Source organism: Sebastes umbrosus, chromosome 17, assembly GCF_015220745.1.
Source record: "Sebastes umbrosus isolate fSebUmb1 chromosome 17, fSebUmb1.pri, whole genome shotgun sequence".
Classification (NCBI taxonomy): Eukaryota; Metazoa; Chordata; class Actinopteri; order Perciformes; family Sebastidae; genus Sebastes; species Sebastes umbrosus.
In genome coordinates this window covers 20,025,108-20,042,240 of record NC_051285.1, presented here as the reverse complement: position 1 = coordinate 20,042,240, position 17,133 = coordinate 20,025,108, and the positions used below count along the sequence as shown (strand labels likewise).

Sequence of the window (17,133 nt, the reverse complement as noted above, 5' to 3'; positions counted from 1 at the left end):
TGTATTGAAGAAGACTTGAAACTAGCGACTGAGACCATAAACCCAGCCCCCTACTGGCTATTAAAAAGAATGCAAGTTTAAGGCACTTCAGCGTTGGCTTCACTTCTCAGACCCTGAGGTAGCCCCCTGATCCTTGCTTTGCAAATTTGCCTTGGAAGCCGTTAATCATCTGGTTCTCCCACATAATGAGTGTTATGCGAGCATTTATGGTGGATAATGAAGCAGTCACTGTTCAGAGCTTGGTTGCAGACATAAAGTCTTTGCTGATTGTTTCTTATTGAGTTATTTGCCCAAGAAAGTAGGTATCCAAGTATTTCCTAACTCTCAGCATGTCATTGTATAGATCTGTTATAATAACAGAAGATCCATGTTATAGTGAATACTGAAATGTGTTTCCTAACCTCTTAACCCATCACAGCCTTTATTCTTTCATTTTGCCATTTACAATTTTATTGCAAAAACTGTAATTCTACATTAATATTGTTTTTCTTTCAGGAGATTCAGACGGTCTGACCAGAACGAGGTCCTCAGAGAAACATGTTATTTGTAGACCTCCTGTCAGGCCTCCTGAGCCGCCCTCCAGATACCCCGCTCCACAAAAGAGCCCGATTGCAGCCAGCAGCGAGAGCACAGCCACATCCTAGTAAGTGCTCCAAAAGTCCAAGAGAAGTCCAAAAAAAATTCAACTATAGATCTGCTGTTTTTATTAAAAACAATAGAACTCACAATTTAAGCAACCTTGAAATAATGCCAGACGTGCAGTGTCAGAATCAGCAGCCTTCAAGGTATTAGTAGCTTTGATTATCAAAATTGTCGAGAGCTGCCAAGAGCAACCGAGGTGACGATTACTTTTTAGATTCTTTCATCCCAAAGATTTGTAAAAATATACGAATAATATGATACAATAATACAATTTGAATACTATATTGATTATGATGCTATAATCAATATAATTATATTAACAATGGACTACTTGCATGTGAACGGGGTCGCTTGTAGTGATGAACCCACAGAGAATTATCACCTGATTCTGCAGATTTCTTCTCAGCTCTACGGAGCATTTTAGCATCTTTCAGCTCATTGTTTTGGTTTTTACGGGCCACAACTTTTCAGCGGTAAAAGCTAAAAAAAACCCACTGTACACTACCTTACAAAGTTAGCAACTAGCTGGTGAACATAATTTAGCATATAGCAACTCAAGAACTAGATATTTCCCTCAGGAGGTGGTACAGACCAAAAACAGAGCTAAAAGAGAGTGGATATTGCACTTTAATACACCAGGTGGCTAAAAACAGGACTCAAATTAAATGCTAATGTAAAGGCGACCTTATGTCAACAAAAAAATCAGGTTACAGTTTTAAGTTATTTATCTTGTTATATATCTTGTAATGTTGTTTTTTCTTGTGGTAATGGATTAATTAGCTTTTATCTTGACACAAAAAAGCCTTTTTAACAAGATAGTTATCAGTTATCAGAAGAAAACTTCTATGTTATCTTGAGCTAATGAGCTAATTAACTTGATCTAAGGGACATTTTGACTTGTTCTAACAGGAAAAACACAGGTGCAACTGATAACATTAACAATGGCTCTGTTGACATTAAGTGTCTCAATAAGCTGTTCCAGTGAGCCAGCATGCACAATATCAGAGAACTGGAGCACCTGCGTTACATTACATTTATTTAGCTGCAGCTTTTATCCAAAGCGACTTACAATAAGTGCATTCAACCATGTTGGTACCACAAGAAGTGCAAGAATCATGCATCAACTTCATCAAATATGCTGATCTACTTCAAGTGCTACATTTATAGACATTGGAGATAGAAAGAGAGAGAGAAAGAGGTGAGAGTATTGTTATGGGCCAAGGTGCAGTCTGAACAGATGAGTTTTAGTCTATGGCCCTGTTCAGACCTGGTATTAACATGCGTCCTCAGCTCTAAGTACGTCTGTTCACACATTGCTCTCCGAATGCCCTTCTAGTTACTATAATGTTTTTAGTTACCTTTGCTTTTCCTGTTATAACATACAACTACCAAATAATACGTGATGACTGTTGGATCACAAAGGATCTAATGAAGAATCTCACATACATGTTTATCTACAATATCAACATGTCGTTTTTCTTCTTTTTCTGCAGTGTTGCCTCTAAAGCAAAGTTTTTTGAGAATGCCTCCAGGAACGTTGGCAGGTATGTAAAAGTGCTCCAGTTTTTCCTTTTCTTTAATTCAGGACACTAATCAGATGTGCTTGTTTTTACAGTACAGTAGATGAAAGTTAATAAAAACATCACAGAAGATTAAAGTTAGACATTTCCTTCTGATGACGCAGTTATGGAAACACATCTCCGCTTTTATGATCTGCTTGGATGGTTCAAGTTAAGGTCCCTGCTGCCCTCCCTGCACACGCAGTGATGACGGCTGTAGAGGAAGAATGCCTGAGTGGGAAGAGTTTGTGGGAGTTTTATCAAAAGAGTTCATCTTTTTCTTCATCGTAATCTCCTAGTTTACGTTAACGTGTGGCCTATGCTGACATTAAAAAGGTCTCGTTTGGCCTTTGAACAGAAGAAGCACAGATTGTGACTTTAGTGATTATTATCCCACAGCTGTATAATACGAATATTGTGTAGATATATTTAGATCTAATAATCAGTTGTTAGCCTCTGAAGATAATTACAGGTGGTTCACAGACAACCAATACTCAATACTTTATCAGACTCATCTCGCACAGTGTGAGATGCAATGAACCAAGATGCAAGATCTCTGTTATTACACAGCATATATGGGCCTTAAAGGTGCAGTCAGCGACTCTAATCCAAAACACTTTGTGTCAAATTCAGCGAATATCTGCTTGTGGTCCTCTAGCTGTCCGTTCTGTGTGCTCTGAGAAAAAATCTGATGTTCATACACAGCCCTGCCTCTGTAAACGGGAAACAAACAAAGTGGCTTAGATCGAGCCACACAACACTATTCCAGCCAATCAGCAACAGGGGGTGTTCTTACACAGGACAGGGGAAAGGCCATGGATGTAAGAAGAGAAAGCAGAAATGTGCGGTGAAATCTTTGCCTGAGTAGGCAGTGACCTATCGATGTGGCACATACACCGATCAGCCATAACATTAAGACCACTTACAGGTGATTTGAATAACATTGATTATCTCGTTACCATAGCACCTGGCAGTGGGTGGGATATATTATACGGCAAGTGAACATTTTGAACTTTGTGTTGGAAGCAGAAAAATGGGCAAGCGTAAGGATCTGAGCGACTTTGACAAGGGCCAAATTGTGATGGCTAGACGACTGGGTCAGAGCATCTCCAGAACTGCAGCTCTTGTGGGATGTTCCCGGGTTGCTCAGTCAGGACTTACCAAAAGTGTTCCGAGGAAGGAAAACAGGTGAACCGGCAACAGGATCAGACCCGAGGCTCATTGATTCACGTGGGGAGCGAAGGCTGGCCCGTGTTGTCCGATCCAATAGAAGAGCTACTGGAGCTCAAATTGCTGAAAAAGTAATGCTGGTTCCGATAGAAAGGTGTCAGAACACACAGTGCATCACAGTTTGTTGCGTATGGGGCTGCGTTATGCATAGATAAAATATAGTCTACATTAATTAGGCAGACATACAACACAAACGCCCCGAGATAAAGAGAGTGCTTGGTGTCAGCGCACCAGTAGAAAGAATAAAACATAAAATATTGGTTTCAGCACACCAGTAGAAAACAGCTCATCCACTCCTACCAAAAGTGAACACCCTAGACTGTATATAAAGATGGACAACATGACAGCTCCCCAAAAGTGAAGCCAAAACATTTTGATCGCTCTCTGGTGTTTGGCTGCAGTATAGGTCATATATCCCACCCCATCCATGTTAGTGGATGGGACATGGGCCAAACTTAAAAGTCAAAGTAGATGTCAAATACCTTTTTTTCCAAAGTATGTTTTTGTCATTTTAGGAAGTTCTTATCACATTGATGTATGTTCAAGTGTTAATTTTACTGATAAGTTTTGTTTTAATTAGTTATTTGATGCTATAAAAGGGGCTGAGACGTCATGATTGGCAGCTGTGAGTCTCTCTTGCTGACAAACTGCAGCCATGCTCAGCTCACAATTGGTTTGGACGGTTGACCTCGATACCGAGATACCGATACTGAGCGTCTGGTGACGGCGCACCAGGGTAAAGAAAAAGCTTGGTGTCAGTGCACCAGTAGAAAACAGACAACATAAAATAAATTAGGCTATATATACATTGGGGCTGTAACGTCATCATATAATGTCGTCAGCCTAAACAAATGGGGTAAATATTATTGTGTTATTGCGACTAGACCGCCCCTTTGTGTGGGGCGAGCCGGAGATCAAACACTTTTTGACCACAGTGTAAATGTTGCTTTTGAAAGGCTAAATGCCAACAAATATGGACTGAAGCCAGACATTGTTGGATAAAAACATGATGTGAATTTTGGAAATGATTACATCCATCTTTTTTCAGTAAATTTTGACTTTTGGAATTACAGCGACAAGGAGGTGTGTATTAGGTGTGTGTGAAAGAGAGAGAAGGTGGATTTTCACACAATGTTTCTATAAGTTATTAATAATAATAATTAGAATATCAACATTAAGAATGAAACTTCAAACTATTTGTACAGCCCTATTATATATAGACCTAATTTTATTGATTCAAAGGAGGCACATACTTTATTTGTAGATGAAGTCCATGCGCCTATCCCTCTGGACAAAGATGTCAATGACTTTGATGTAAAAGTCCTCCTTGTTTGATGTATTACAGGTTTCATAGTCTCTCCTTTTCAATGGAAACATGAGCCAAGGACAAAAGCCTGTTCTGCTCCAGTCTGTTACAGCTGTAGGTCTTTATGCACTTTAATGCTTTAACCACAGCAGATGCGGTTGGTAGAAGGTGTTTTGTGGCCTTTTATAGTCTCCTATAAACAATAATCTTATTGTCTGTCAAAAAAGTAAGCAGCTGCGTCATTCTTTGGACTTGAACAGTATAACCAGATCAAAGAATTTTGCATAGCTGGACAGGCTCTTCAATTTGTGATCATCAAATTTAGCTGACATCTCAACATCAACCCAAGCCAAGGAAATCAAACTCCTCCAGACTGTCAAACGGGGTTTTCATTTGTTCAGTGATGTTGTCAAGACCGTTATAGAATATTCTTTTCTTTTTTACCAGTTTTAGTTCTTCACTTTCCTGTTCAAAACAATCATAAAGATGGTCAAACTGCTGTCTCTTACACCACAGAGCATATGCAGATGTCATAGCCTTGGTTTTTCAAGACCAAGGAGCTGTTTGTCACCCACTTTCATTACAACAAAGGTGCTTGTGTCGTTTATTATATGACTCCAGATAACCTCGACAACAGCTTCAATTAAATCATGCTGTATCTGATTTTAAGTGCAGGTAAACATGTTTGAAGAGCTTTAATGTGTGGCTAACTTGTCATCTTTTTCTGCCAACACATGCAACAGCACAATATCATTTCCGTGACTGGCAGAGCTAACTGCTCTCGTCGCTCTTGCTTGATGAGGTACTGAAAATACCCAATAAAAGATTTGGAAATGGACCTTGTAAAATCTTGCGTAATAAGTTTTAACTGGAATTCTACCCTCAACAGGGAGACAATTCAACTCTTTAAAATGGTTTTGGGCTAATATGCGCTCTTGGATTGTAATTAAGGATGATGATTAGTTTGTTCTGAGTATTTTTAAGCTTCCTATCTGTTATTAGTATTTGTTTGGGTGTTGAGTTCAAAGAAGCTAGCTGCAATCTTTCTCGAGAATCGCAGACTCCACCTTTAAGGCAGATCATGGGTGGTCTCGTGGTTGAGCTGAAGCCATAAAATGGATTTGTAATTTACCTTTTTTTCTCTTCTAATTTAGTCCACCGGCCTCACCGTCAGCAACAAGAAGGTCAACTGTAAAAAAAGAGGTGAGATTTACAGTGATTGTGGAAGATTTAACAACATTAAAATACTGGATAAATTGCAAAGTACTTGTGTAATAAACTGTTTTTAATGTGTCTATTTTCGTCTTTGAGGGAGACTGTTTGTTTTGTTTCCTCAGAATTAATGTGACCACCACATGTTAGCTCTACATGGTCTGCTGGGTGCTGATCCAGCTGGAGGGAGTCACCATCAATGATCTTATCGGACAGACTGAACAAGTGGCTCTCAGTAGAACTGAATGGATGTATTTGATTCCATTTGGTTTTTAATTGTAAGAATGATGTTGTAAGGCAACACGGTAGCAGATGGACTTTTGAATGAGGTCGCAAAGTAGCTAATTGTCTCAGTGTTTGATTATTCCAAAGTTTGGATGGAGTAACAGTACTATTTCCCCCTTGTTTCATGCCAATTGACAATTTTGTCAAATAATATTACAACATTTAGTCTCTTTAAGGTGTTAAAACATTTGAATGGCCAATTTTATTTGAGGGAACTAACTACCATAACTGGTTATAACAGCTTATTTAAATCTCTTCTACACTCGTAACACTTGTTTTTAGCATTGTAAAATAGATCTCCCAAAGAAGACTAATTGATTAAATAGGTTTAATCATTACTGATTTTTTCAAAAAGAATATTTAGATCAAAATTTGAATCATGTATGTCAGTTGAGACATAACTTGTCATTCAGCCTTAAGTCACTTTTTTAAGAGGCATTACAAAAAGTATTTTGCTACACAATGTAAGCCAGCATTCCAGTCAGTGTGGTTTGAATTTACATAGTGAATATAATGTTAGATTAATAGGGAATTATTAAAACCAGATTCAATAGTGTACATTCCCTCACTTCTTACCTGATGTAGGTAGGTCAGGTCGCACAGAAGAGTCCTCAAAGTTTACATGAATTTGGTGCACCTCAAATGAATAATTGGGATTAAAAAAGCAGGTCAGGTAAAGTGATTGTTACAATATTGTATATGAAAATAACACTCCATTGTTTTGTTTTATTTCTTTATTCTTAAAATAGTTGTTATTTTTATTTTATTTTTTAAACCCAACTTGAAAATTCTGGTTGTTGTCTGTTTGGATTTGTTTTCAGGATGGAAAATAAACGCAAAAAAAGTTCTTAACATGGCTCGTGAATATTTTTAAAAATGGATCTGTGTGTTTCCATTCACTTAGATAAAAAGAAAAGGACTGTCTCCTTAAAGGGACTTCTATATTATCCTGTAAAGAGTATGAGTTGATATTTTTTTTGTTTGAAAACCAGCCTAATTGTTCTGTTATCATCTGTTATTTTTTATCCAACAAATTGAAATCACCAACTTTCAGAGAAGGCACGGAAGCTGCAGTCAACGAAAATTGTCAGTAAAGGACTGGGAATCTGTAAACTAGTATATTCTAATTTTATACTTTCTAGTAAAATCTTCAAAGGATTACAAGTGTCCATCTGAATTCAATAAATCATAGACAAACGTTAAACCATTGTCATACCAATCAGCTTTAAAAATGGCTTTTCTAACCCAGTTGTTCCGTTAGAAATCACTCATATGAAATCTATTTCACATTTGCACTAAATTAATAACTTTTTTGTATTGTTAAGTGTTCTCTCGGGGGAGATTGCAGAGCAGTTAACCGTTTCTTAGTCTGTAATATAATTTGGTGCCAGACCCATTTATGCCATCAAAGTGAACTAGACAACACATGTAAAAATGCGAAAAATTGGGGTTTTGTGAGCTTATCTTTTTGTTCAGTTCAAATTAAAGGTATTGTGTTTGTACAAACTGAAAGTGCAAGTATCAATTCAATTTATTTATATAAGGTCAAATCATAACAGAATCTCAAGACATGTAAAAAAATTAAAGCAGAATGTTATCATCTTAGTACAGCTTAAATTTACTGTGAGGAATTTTTAACTGGATATGAGACAGTCTCACTTTAATACTGATGCCTCTATATGACCTACATATGTAAACAAGACCATCAAGGAGGAGATTGGCTATTTCTATATAGTTATTCTTAATGCTTGTCATCTTTGCCACCGGGTCGGATTCCGTGAGAAATCTGATGAAATCATGCAGGTTCATCAGAAACTCCTTCAGCTCAGACTCCAGCGAGGCCTCCAGCAGCAACCAGCCCGCCGTTGACAGAACCAGATCCGGCTTCGCTGCTGCCTTCGACCTGCATTCTGAGCTCCGGTGGGAGGTGGAGAGCTCCGCGCCCGGCAGCTGCGGCTCATCCTCCAGCCAGGAGCAGAGCTTCGCCTTGTCGCTCCGCCGGTCCCTGCTGGGAGCCAACACCGACGACACGCTGCTGGAGGCCCAGGCCACATGGACCCACTGAACTGAAAGGAGACACGGGAGAACCAGGACTGCGCGGGACACACTGTCAGACACTGCTGCAGTAAAATGAGAGGTTTTCCAAAGGGACTCTAGTGCTCGGAAACACAGAGACCACCAAAATGAACAAAAATTAAAGTTCCTCTTTAATGTTAGAAACATTTTAATGTAATGAAAAAAGAACAACTCTCTGAGATTTGCCTTGCCAGATTAAAGATAACATCAAATATTTTACTCATGTTTACGACCAATGGCTTTAAATATACGACATTTATGGTGGTGAATTTTTGTGACAAAGAAATTGCTTGAAATGTCTTTCTATTGATCTGGTTTGTGGTGAAATTTAAAAATTTGCTGACATTAACTCGGGGGAAAAAACTGTTCGGAAATTTGTGTTTGGTTGATTTTTTCTCTGTTGTTACAATGCTAATTGGCATTGTATTTTACATCGTTGGAAAGCCTGTTTATTTACCTTCACAATGATGTCATGAGCAGCACAGCGGATTATGTGGGTAGCGCCCAAGTAAAATATGCCAAAATTCTCTGCCAATGGTAAACAGTGTATTCTCCTGTTGGTATTGACTCTTGTTTTGAGTTGTTTGGTGGATTGGATGATTGAACTCTCTATCAGTAATAAGGAACAAACAAGACATGCTGGCAATTTTACACTTTATTCATTTAATACACCATCAGGAGCCTCAGTAGCGGGTGGAAGATCCATACGCAGCCACAACAGCCTGGCACCTCCTCCTCATGCTGGTCACCAACCTGCTCACACGTTGCTGTGGGATGGCGTTCCATTCCTCAACTTGGATTCAACTTGGTATTGCAGAACAACTTGCCCTATCACACAGGCCTGATCCAGATCAGACAAACGTGGCATGCCGATGCTTGGAGCAGACACCAAATGATCACTTTAGTAGGGCACAGCACCCAGCAGGCCCCATGCACATCAAGCACCTGATTGGCAGCACCTGGAGCTCAAAGCAAGAGTCAATTCCAACAGGAGAATACACTGTTTAGCATTGGCAGAGAATTTTGGCAAATCTTACTTGGGCGCTACCCACATAATCAGCTGTGCTGCTCATCCCACAAATGCATGATCCTTACAAGTTGGACATCATTATGAAGGTAAATAAACAGGCTTTCCAACGATGTAAATTGTAACAACAGAGAAATAATCGACTAAACACAAATTTCCGAACTTTTTTTTCCAAGTTTATTTGTACTTTAAAAACATCCAGTCAGAAGCATGTAGGGGAAAATGATGGGGCCCAACAATGAACCCTGTGGGATCCCAAACAAAAATGTCTGCAAAGAATGAACTGTTGCCTACCTTACGTTTGCTGAACATGTCTGATTGGAAAGATGTCCCAGGTTTGATATCATTTTTCATCTCTGCCATGGCATTTTATAACTTCCCAAAAGAAGACTAAGGGCTGAACTAGCAGCTCTGCAAGGCTGTAAACGGGCACAGCAGTGCTTCGAGGGAAACGTGTGCTAACATGTTCATGATGATGAACATGATGATGTTGCTAATGTTAAGCAGGTAATATGTTTATAATGTTCACCATCTTAGTTTAGCTGGTTAACATTCTAATTTAGTCAAAAATTAAGTATTGGGCACATTCTAAAAACTAACCATGTTTTGAGGAGCATGATTAGTCAGGTTTTACCTTTATTCACTTCCATTCAAATATCATGTCTCAACAGGAAATACATACAATTTAAAGAGGCAAGATATTCTCAAAAGGCAAGCTGAGTTAAACTGTTAATGCAGCAGTAGGCATCATCATTGGGCAACATTTCTTTAACCTTTCAGGATATTGTAATTCAAGTGTTCTCAGAGAAAACTAGACTTCTGCACCTCCTCATAGCTCTGTTTTACAGGCTTTAGAAAATCTAGCCCGTAACGGTAGACTTTGGACAATCACAGGTCATTTCAGAGAGAGAGCGTTCCTATTGGCTGTTCATTCAACGGAGGCAACTGTCAATCACTCACAATCTCCGATCAAACGGTCAAACTAGGCAGCGCTGATTAAATATGAATCAATACTCTGTTACTGTAATGCCTATTTCTCTCCTCAAATGTTTTCAGAAGAATCTTGTAGTGTACTGTTTAGCTGTAAAATGAAAAAGTTTGCTGGTTGGCGGTGCTTGATATTTCTTCAGCTGATCTCAACATGGCTGCCGGGTCCCAAACTCTCTCATTTTACAGCTAAACAGTACTAGTTTGACCATTTGATCGGAGTTTGCGAGTGATTGTTAGCTGCTCAGAGACGGCAGGCTCCAGCTCGGCTCTGATTGGTTGTTTTCCTCCGGTCTGTGAAATCTTGCAGATGCCATTAGGAGCACCGAAGGACACCGGAGGACACGGAGACACATCTTTTTTTTTAGATTACCTGTCTCATGCACTACTGTCAAGTATAGTGACCGTTTTATAAAAATAACTTTTTTAAAATCATATTTGCTACAATTCTACCCACTGCTGCTTTAAGACGGTTAACTTTCCCACCTGAAACATTCCAAACGAAACAGAGGAACACAACCGTTTATAGCATTATGCACACAGCAGTTCAGTATAATAACCTCCATCTGTTATAGAAACATGTAGTCGGACACTTTATTTATTTTGCCATCCACTCCTCCCGCCACATTCCAACCTTCACTACCAGTCAGAGCCACGTTGAAATCTGCGGACCTGTACCTCAATTTCTAACCGTGACTGTACCAGCCTCTGCACTGGACTTGGTGGTTGGTTGGCCCACATCAGGGGCCGCTGGAAAATCCCTTGTAGCATTCGTGCCAATTCATACGACCTTGAGCTTCAGTAAACGAATATGCAGCCAAGTGCGAGACTTTCAAATAAGGGGAGCACGCACACGAGAACAAAAGAATGTATGTTCACACACGGTTCACTGGATGGCCAATTAAACATGTATTTATGATAACGTATTTTACTTTGGGATGTACCGTCTGATACTCATTAAATTTTTTTTCTACTTTTTAGTTAACAACATCATGCTTACCAGCTATATAAGCCTTAGATAGCTGGTAAGCATGATGCCAGTAGTAACACATAGGGGAATATACCTTAGATTCTAAGGTATATTCCCCTATGTGTTACTAACATTTATTAATGTCATTGTCTTTCCCGTGTTTAATTTGCCCTCTTGCCCAGCTTTCATGGTGCAACTTAGAATCCAAACAATTAAAATAAAGTAATACAATTACAATGACTTCAAACAAAGAGTCAGGGGGGATCACGTGATGTGCCGACCTGAGTAGACGTGGAGTTTTGTCTCTCCCCGCTGTAATGCTGTAAATATCATTTTTTAACACATTTCCTACCAGTGGAAAACTACCTCCGGTGTACACTATATTTATAATGTCACTCGACAACTTTTTTGCGACTCCCGGACCGAAAAAGAAGAAAGATGGACGTAAAAAAGGAGGTAAAGGCAATGCTAATGTAACCCACGTGCTGGAGCCTCTCTGCACACCCTGGGACTCTGCGTTGTGTTTTATAGTTGTGTTATGGGGTGTGGTGCAGATTAAGGGAAACACCGGCACAGTCTTTTTGATTGTGGTTGAGACCGGGAAGACTTTATTTGTCCACAACATCTGCTGCTCATCTCACTTGTTCGTCCACAACCTTACGAAGTAATAAAGAAAAAGTATAAACTCCATGAAAACATATATTCTAGTACAAAAATAAACACTAAACACTAACATGGAAGTAAATTACAACACATAAAATGATATAAGGCACTTTTAACGTAAAATCTCACATGAAAATAATTTAAATGAAACAACAACAAGACAGCTAGCAAACAATAAGTGAACAGGCTAATTCTCCTGCCTGTATTAGAGCGGCTGCTCTGCTCTGCACGGTAACATGCCAACATTACGGCCACTATTTACATATAAAACATATCTATAATAATAATAGGTGAAAGGCAACATCCCAATTATAAATTTAGTAGAAAAAGATGAACAGGAAGGGTGTTTTTAATTAATATATTGTACTACGATGTGGGCCGCCATGCTTACCTTACGAAGTAATAAAGAAAAGTAAACAGGAAAAAAGATGGCGTCCCCACGTAACTTTTGACTACGGTGTCCTGTAAGGGACAAACATGTCTATTGCGCAATTCTGGATGGGAATTACAGCGCACCAGCGACACCTGGTGGCTGATTTAGGCTACTGCCTTACACTAACATTAACGTCAACTATGCCAGCCAAGATAATGACCTTGACCCGGAGGGCGATGCGGCCTACAAGCCTACTGACAACCAAGACCCAAATGTGCACCGAGACAAATTAATTGTGGAGACTGTCACTGCTAATATAGAGAAGATGCTGGACAGTAAACTAGCTAACATAATTAAACCAGTTAGCGAAGTCTCGGAGAAACTCGACAACCTAATTGAGAGAATGGGGACAGTAGAGCAACAGGGTTCAGATTGGAGGATGTGTCCGCTACAACTACTAAGAAGGTATTAGATCGTCTGGAAAGTTTTGAAAACCAAAGTCGACGTCAGAACGTGGATTGTCGGACTGAAAGAAGGTACGGAGGGCAAAACACCGGTGGATTTCTTTGAAACGTGGATACCAGATGTGCTGAATATACAAAAGGATCGAATCAAGATTGAGAGAGCCCACCGTACGGGACCGCCACCGTACGGGACCGCCAGTGAGATTCGCCGGCAAGGAGGGTCCGAGAGCCGTCCTGGTGAGGCTGCACAACTACACTGACAAACAGAAAATCCTGTATGCAGCAAGAAACCGAGGCACGATAAATATCGGAGGTGGAAACGTGTCCTTCTATCAGGATTTCTCCACAGAAGTTGTGAGGAAGAGGAAGGAGTCGGCAAACGCTCGAAAATGACTGAGAGAAGCGGGGATAAGGTGCTCTTTCTTGTACCCTGCTGTCATCAGAATCTTTCACCCAAACGGCACCGGCTCCTCCTTCGCGTCTACGGATGAAATCAATGGCTATATCAGTAAGCTGCCCGCATCAAAATAAACCTCTGGCTTGAGGTTAGATAGAACGGGACTGCTTCCATATGTATATGGAATATTCAGGGTTCTAATAATGTGGTAAAGAGGAAATCTGTCCTGAACTCCCTTAAAAAAAGATAAGATTCAAATAGGAACAGGAAATGCATTTAAATGATGAGGAGCACAAAAAGTATCTCAGGGAATGGGTTGGTCAGATTTTCTTCTCATCACACTCAACAAGTAAAAGGGGTGTGATATACTGATACACAAAAATCTCCCATTTACTGTCACGGCTTCCTGTAAAGACACTGAAGGAAGATACGTCCTAGTTAAAGGGCTGCTACATGGTGAAAATATTTTGTTAGGAAATGTGCCCCTAATGTCCAAGATGAAGCATTTTATGCATCCTTATTTAGTCAACTAGCTGATATGGATTAATATGATAATAGGGGGTGACTTTAATTTTCTGCGTTATGCCCAATGATGGACAGACTTTCCTCTCAGACAATTCAATCCAAAAATGCCAAGGCTATCTTAAATATGAATAAGGAATTTGATCTTTTGGACTTATGGAGACATTACAACCCACTTTCAAAGCAATATACATTTCACTCTCAGCCTCATTTGTCAGCATCACGCATTGACTACATTGCTCTTTCTAGATGTCTTACTCATTTAGTTGAACGTGTAGATATAGGCCATATTGCCCTTTCGGACCATGCTCCTTTTGTTATGTCCATTCAACCTCTTAGACCTAATGAACGATCACTCTCTTGGAGAATGAATACAACGTTGCTTATGGATGAGAAATTTATTAAATTTTTAAATGATCATACAGATTTATTTTTAGAATTCAATGATAAGGATGGAGCTGACCCAAGAATTGTGTGGGATACTTATAAGGCTTATATGAGGGGCATGATTATTTCATATACAAGTCAAAAGAAAAAGGAGCGAATAGCAAAGCAACTGGAAATTGAAAAGAAAAGAAAACTTAGAGGGGACCTACTATGCAACAAAATTAGATGTGACCCTAATTGAACTTAAAGTAACTAGAACAGTACTGAATAATTTGATAGATAGAAAAGCAGAAAAGGATATTCTATTTGCTAAACAAAAATGTTTTGAATTGGCCAACAAACCAAATCGCCTTTTAGCACGGCTGGCAAGGAATGCCCCTTTAAAGTCCTTTATCTCAGCTATAGAGGATGAGAATAACCAAAGGCAATTAAATAATCGCCAGATCAATGAGAGCTTCACAAGATTCTATGCAAACCTATATAGTTCAGAGATTGACCTGGAGAGGCTCAGGACAGTTTGCTTCTTAAATAACTTAACTTTTCCACAGATACCAGAGGATCAAGCAAATGTATTGGAGTCCCCTATTTCCCAATTAGAAGAAGATAAAGCTATTTCCACACTCCAATCAGGGAAATGTCCAGGAGAGGATGGCTTTCCAGTCGAGTTTTTTAAAGTGATGAAGGGGAAAATTAATAATCTCTTACTATGGGTTTTTAATGAATCTTTTGAGGACTCCAAACTCCCAGAATCAATGTATAGGGCCATTAAACACTAATAGCAAAGAAAAATAGGAACACAGAGCTATGTTCTTCCTATAGGCCAATTAGCCTTCTTGGAGTGGACAATAAAATACTATCTAAGAGACTGGCTCTCAGGTTAGAGCAGGTTTTGACCTCCATTGTGGATGCAGACCAGAAAGGTTTTATTAAGGGTCGAAACTCCTATCACAACACAAGACGCCTATTCAACATTGTTCATTATCTTAACTTCTGTCAAACACCAGGTGCTGTTGTTTCTATGGACGCCGAAAAGGCATTTGATAGATTGAATGGGAATATATGTTGGAAGTAATGAAGAAATTCGGTATGGGATCAAATTTTCTGGGATGGATTAGACTCTTGTATAAGTCAGCTTCAGCCTTGGTTCTGACAAATGGTCTGTTATCTGCTCCATTTAAATTAACAAGAGGCACAGCTCAAGGAAGCCAGCTTTCTCCTGTCTTATTTGTTTTGGCTATAGAGCCCTTAGCAATGGCTATCAGACAAAACCCAAATATTCAGGGAGTAAAATTGTATTATACGCTGATGATATCTTTTGACATTAACAGACCCCACTAAATCATTGCCAGCTTTAACTGAGTGTATCAAAAAATTTGGCCGAATATATTGGTATAAAGTCAATTTTGATAAATCAGAAATAATGGCCTTGGATGACAGCGGAAATACTGAAACGACCTATGTCAAGTCTTTTCGTTGGGCTCCATCAGGAATTAATTATTTAGGAATTAAAGTTACCCCCAAAATTAATCAGCTATATGCAGAAAATATTAATCCCTTGATAAAGATTCTCAAAGACACCTTGACAAGGTGGGAGAGCCTCCCTATATAATTTCTTGGCAGAATTAACCTTATTAAGATGACAGTCCTTCCAAAAATATTATATCCTACATCTATGCTGTTTTTGATTCTAAAATCAAATGACATTAAGGTTGTCAATAAAGCAATGTCAGACTTTATCTGGGCCGGCAGGAAATCCAAAGTCAAACTAGAGACATTACATTTGCCAAAAGAACAAGGTGGGTGGGGTTTACCAAATATAGAATACTATATATTGTCCATGCAGGCCAGGGTTATTTACTCCTGGGTGAATGAGTATTCAGATTCCCCTTGGCTTGATTTGGAGTCAGTGATCTGTAAACCCTTTTCTCCTGTGAACCTGTTGGGTAAGCCCCTGAATGAATTACCACACATTGCTAAGAACAATCCTTTGATAACGAATGTAATGTGGACATGGAAAAATTAAAGAAAATATTTAAAAACACCCACCCACTTAATGTTCTAACGACACTGGTAGATAACCCAGAGCTTTCGTCGCAGGGAACTGGACCAAATTGTACACTCTGGCAAAGAGCAGGCATTACTAGAGTTTACGATCTCTTTGAGAATGGGAGATTTAAGACATTTGAATCACTGAAAGTTCAATACCATATATCAGACAAAGATTTCTACAAATACTTAAAGGTCAGACATTATGTCTATAAGAAAGCCAACTAGCTGGAATTCTCAAATGACACTCACATGCTAGAGATGTTTCTTATGGACCGCAAAGGGCGAAAGCACTTTATATCTAAGTTTTATTCAGAATTATTGAGTTTGAACTTGAACAAACTTGCATGGTTAAGAACATCTTGGTGTACATTGCTCAACTGTGTGATGGATAATGATGTGTGGGATAAGATCCTGCTGTTGCCTTCCAGAATTTCAATCTGTAATAGATATAAAGAGTTACAATATAATATCCTACATAATATTTATATATCTATATATATATATATACCGTATAAGGCTGGAGTATCACCAAATTGTTTTAAAATGTAAAACTCATGTGGGTACTAAGCTGCATTGCTTGTGGGAATGCAACAAAATTCCGTTATTCTGGAAGGCAATATGCGCTAACATTAGTACAGCAATAGGTCAACAGGTGTCAGCAAACCCACTTCTATGTCTGCTCGGAAGTGTCCCAGACTCTCTAAAACAATATGAAGACAAATTGAGACGTATCGATGGAAGGACTCATCTTTTTCTGCAGAAATGGAAGAACCCACTGGAATCTCTTGGAGTTCAATATAATCTGGACTTAAATTGATAATAACTGTGGACAAATGTTTGAATCGGGGACAGTGGGCGTGAATCAGATACACATACACAATTATGGACTTCATCTATCATTTAATTTCACCATACTTTCTTCTATATAAGTGCAGTGCCTCAATTTTATTTATGCTTTATCTTTTTTTTAAATGTATTTATTAT

General features: G+C 39.0%; 1 protein-coding gene and 1 long non-coding RNA gene across 2 annotated transcripts in view; one reads left to right on the top strand and one right to left on the bottom strand.

The window, feature by feature from the left end:
* LOC119475761 (oligophrenin-1-like) overlaps window positions 1-6,506 on the top strand; it is a 30,325-nt gene extending 23,819 nt beyond the window's left edge. Inside the window, exons 21-24 of the mRNA XM_037748768.1 lie at window positions 496-643; window positions 2,136-2,186; window positions 5,892-5,940; window positions 6,075-6,506. Coding sequence (XP_037604696.1) covers window positions 496-643; window positions 2,136-2,186; window positions 5,892-5,940; window positions 6,075-6,080 — 254 coding nt within the window. The 3' untranslated portion in view covers window positions 6,081-6,506. The remainder of the gene's footprint in view (window positions 1-495; window positions 644-2,135; window positions 2,187-5,891; window positions 5,941-6,074) is intronic.
* Window positions 6,507-11,876: 5,370 nt separating this feature from the next.
* Window positions 11,877-12,480, bottom strand: LOC119475962. The gene is made up of 2 exons (XR_005203930.1): window positions 12,349-12,480; window positions 11,877-11,950 (listed from the first exon to the last, which is right to left on the bottom strand). It is a non-coding gene; the product is annotated as an uncharacterized LOC119475962 (long non-coding RNA).
* Between the last annotated feature and the right edge of the window lie 4,653 nt (window positions 12,481-17,133).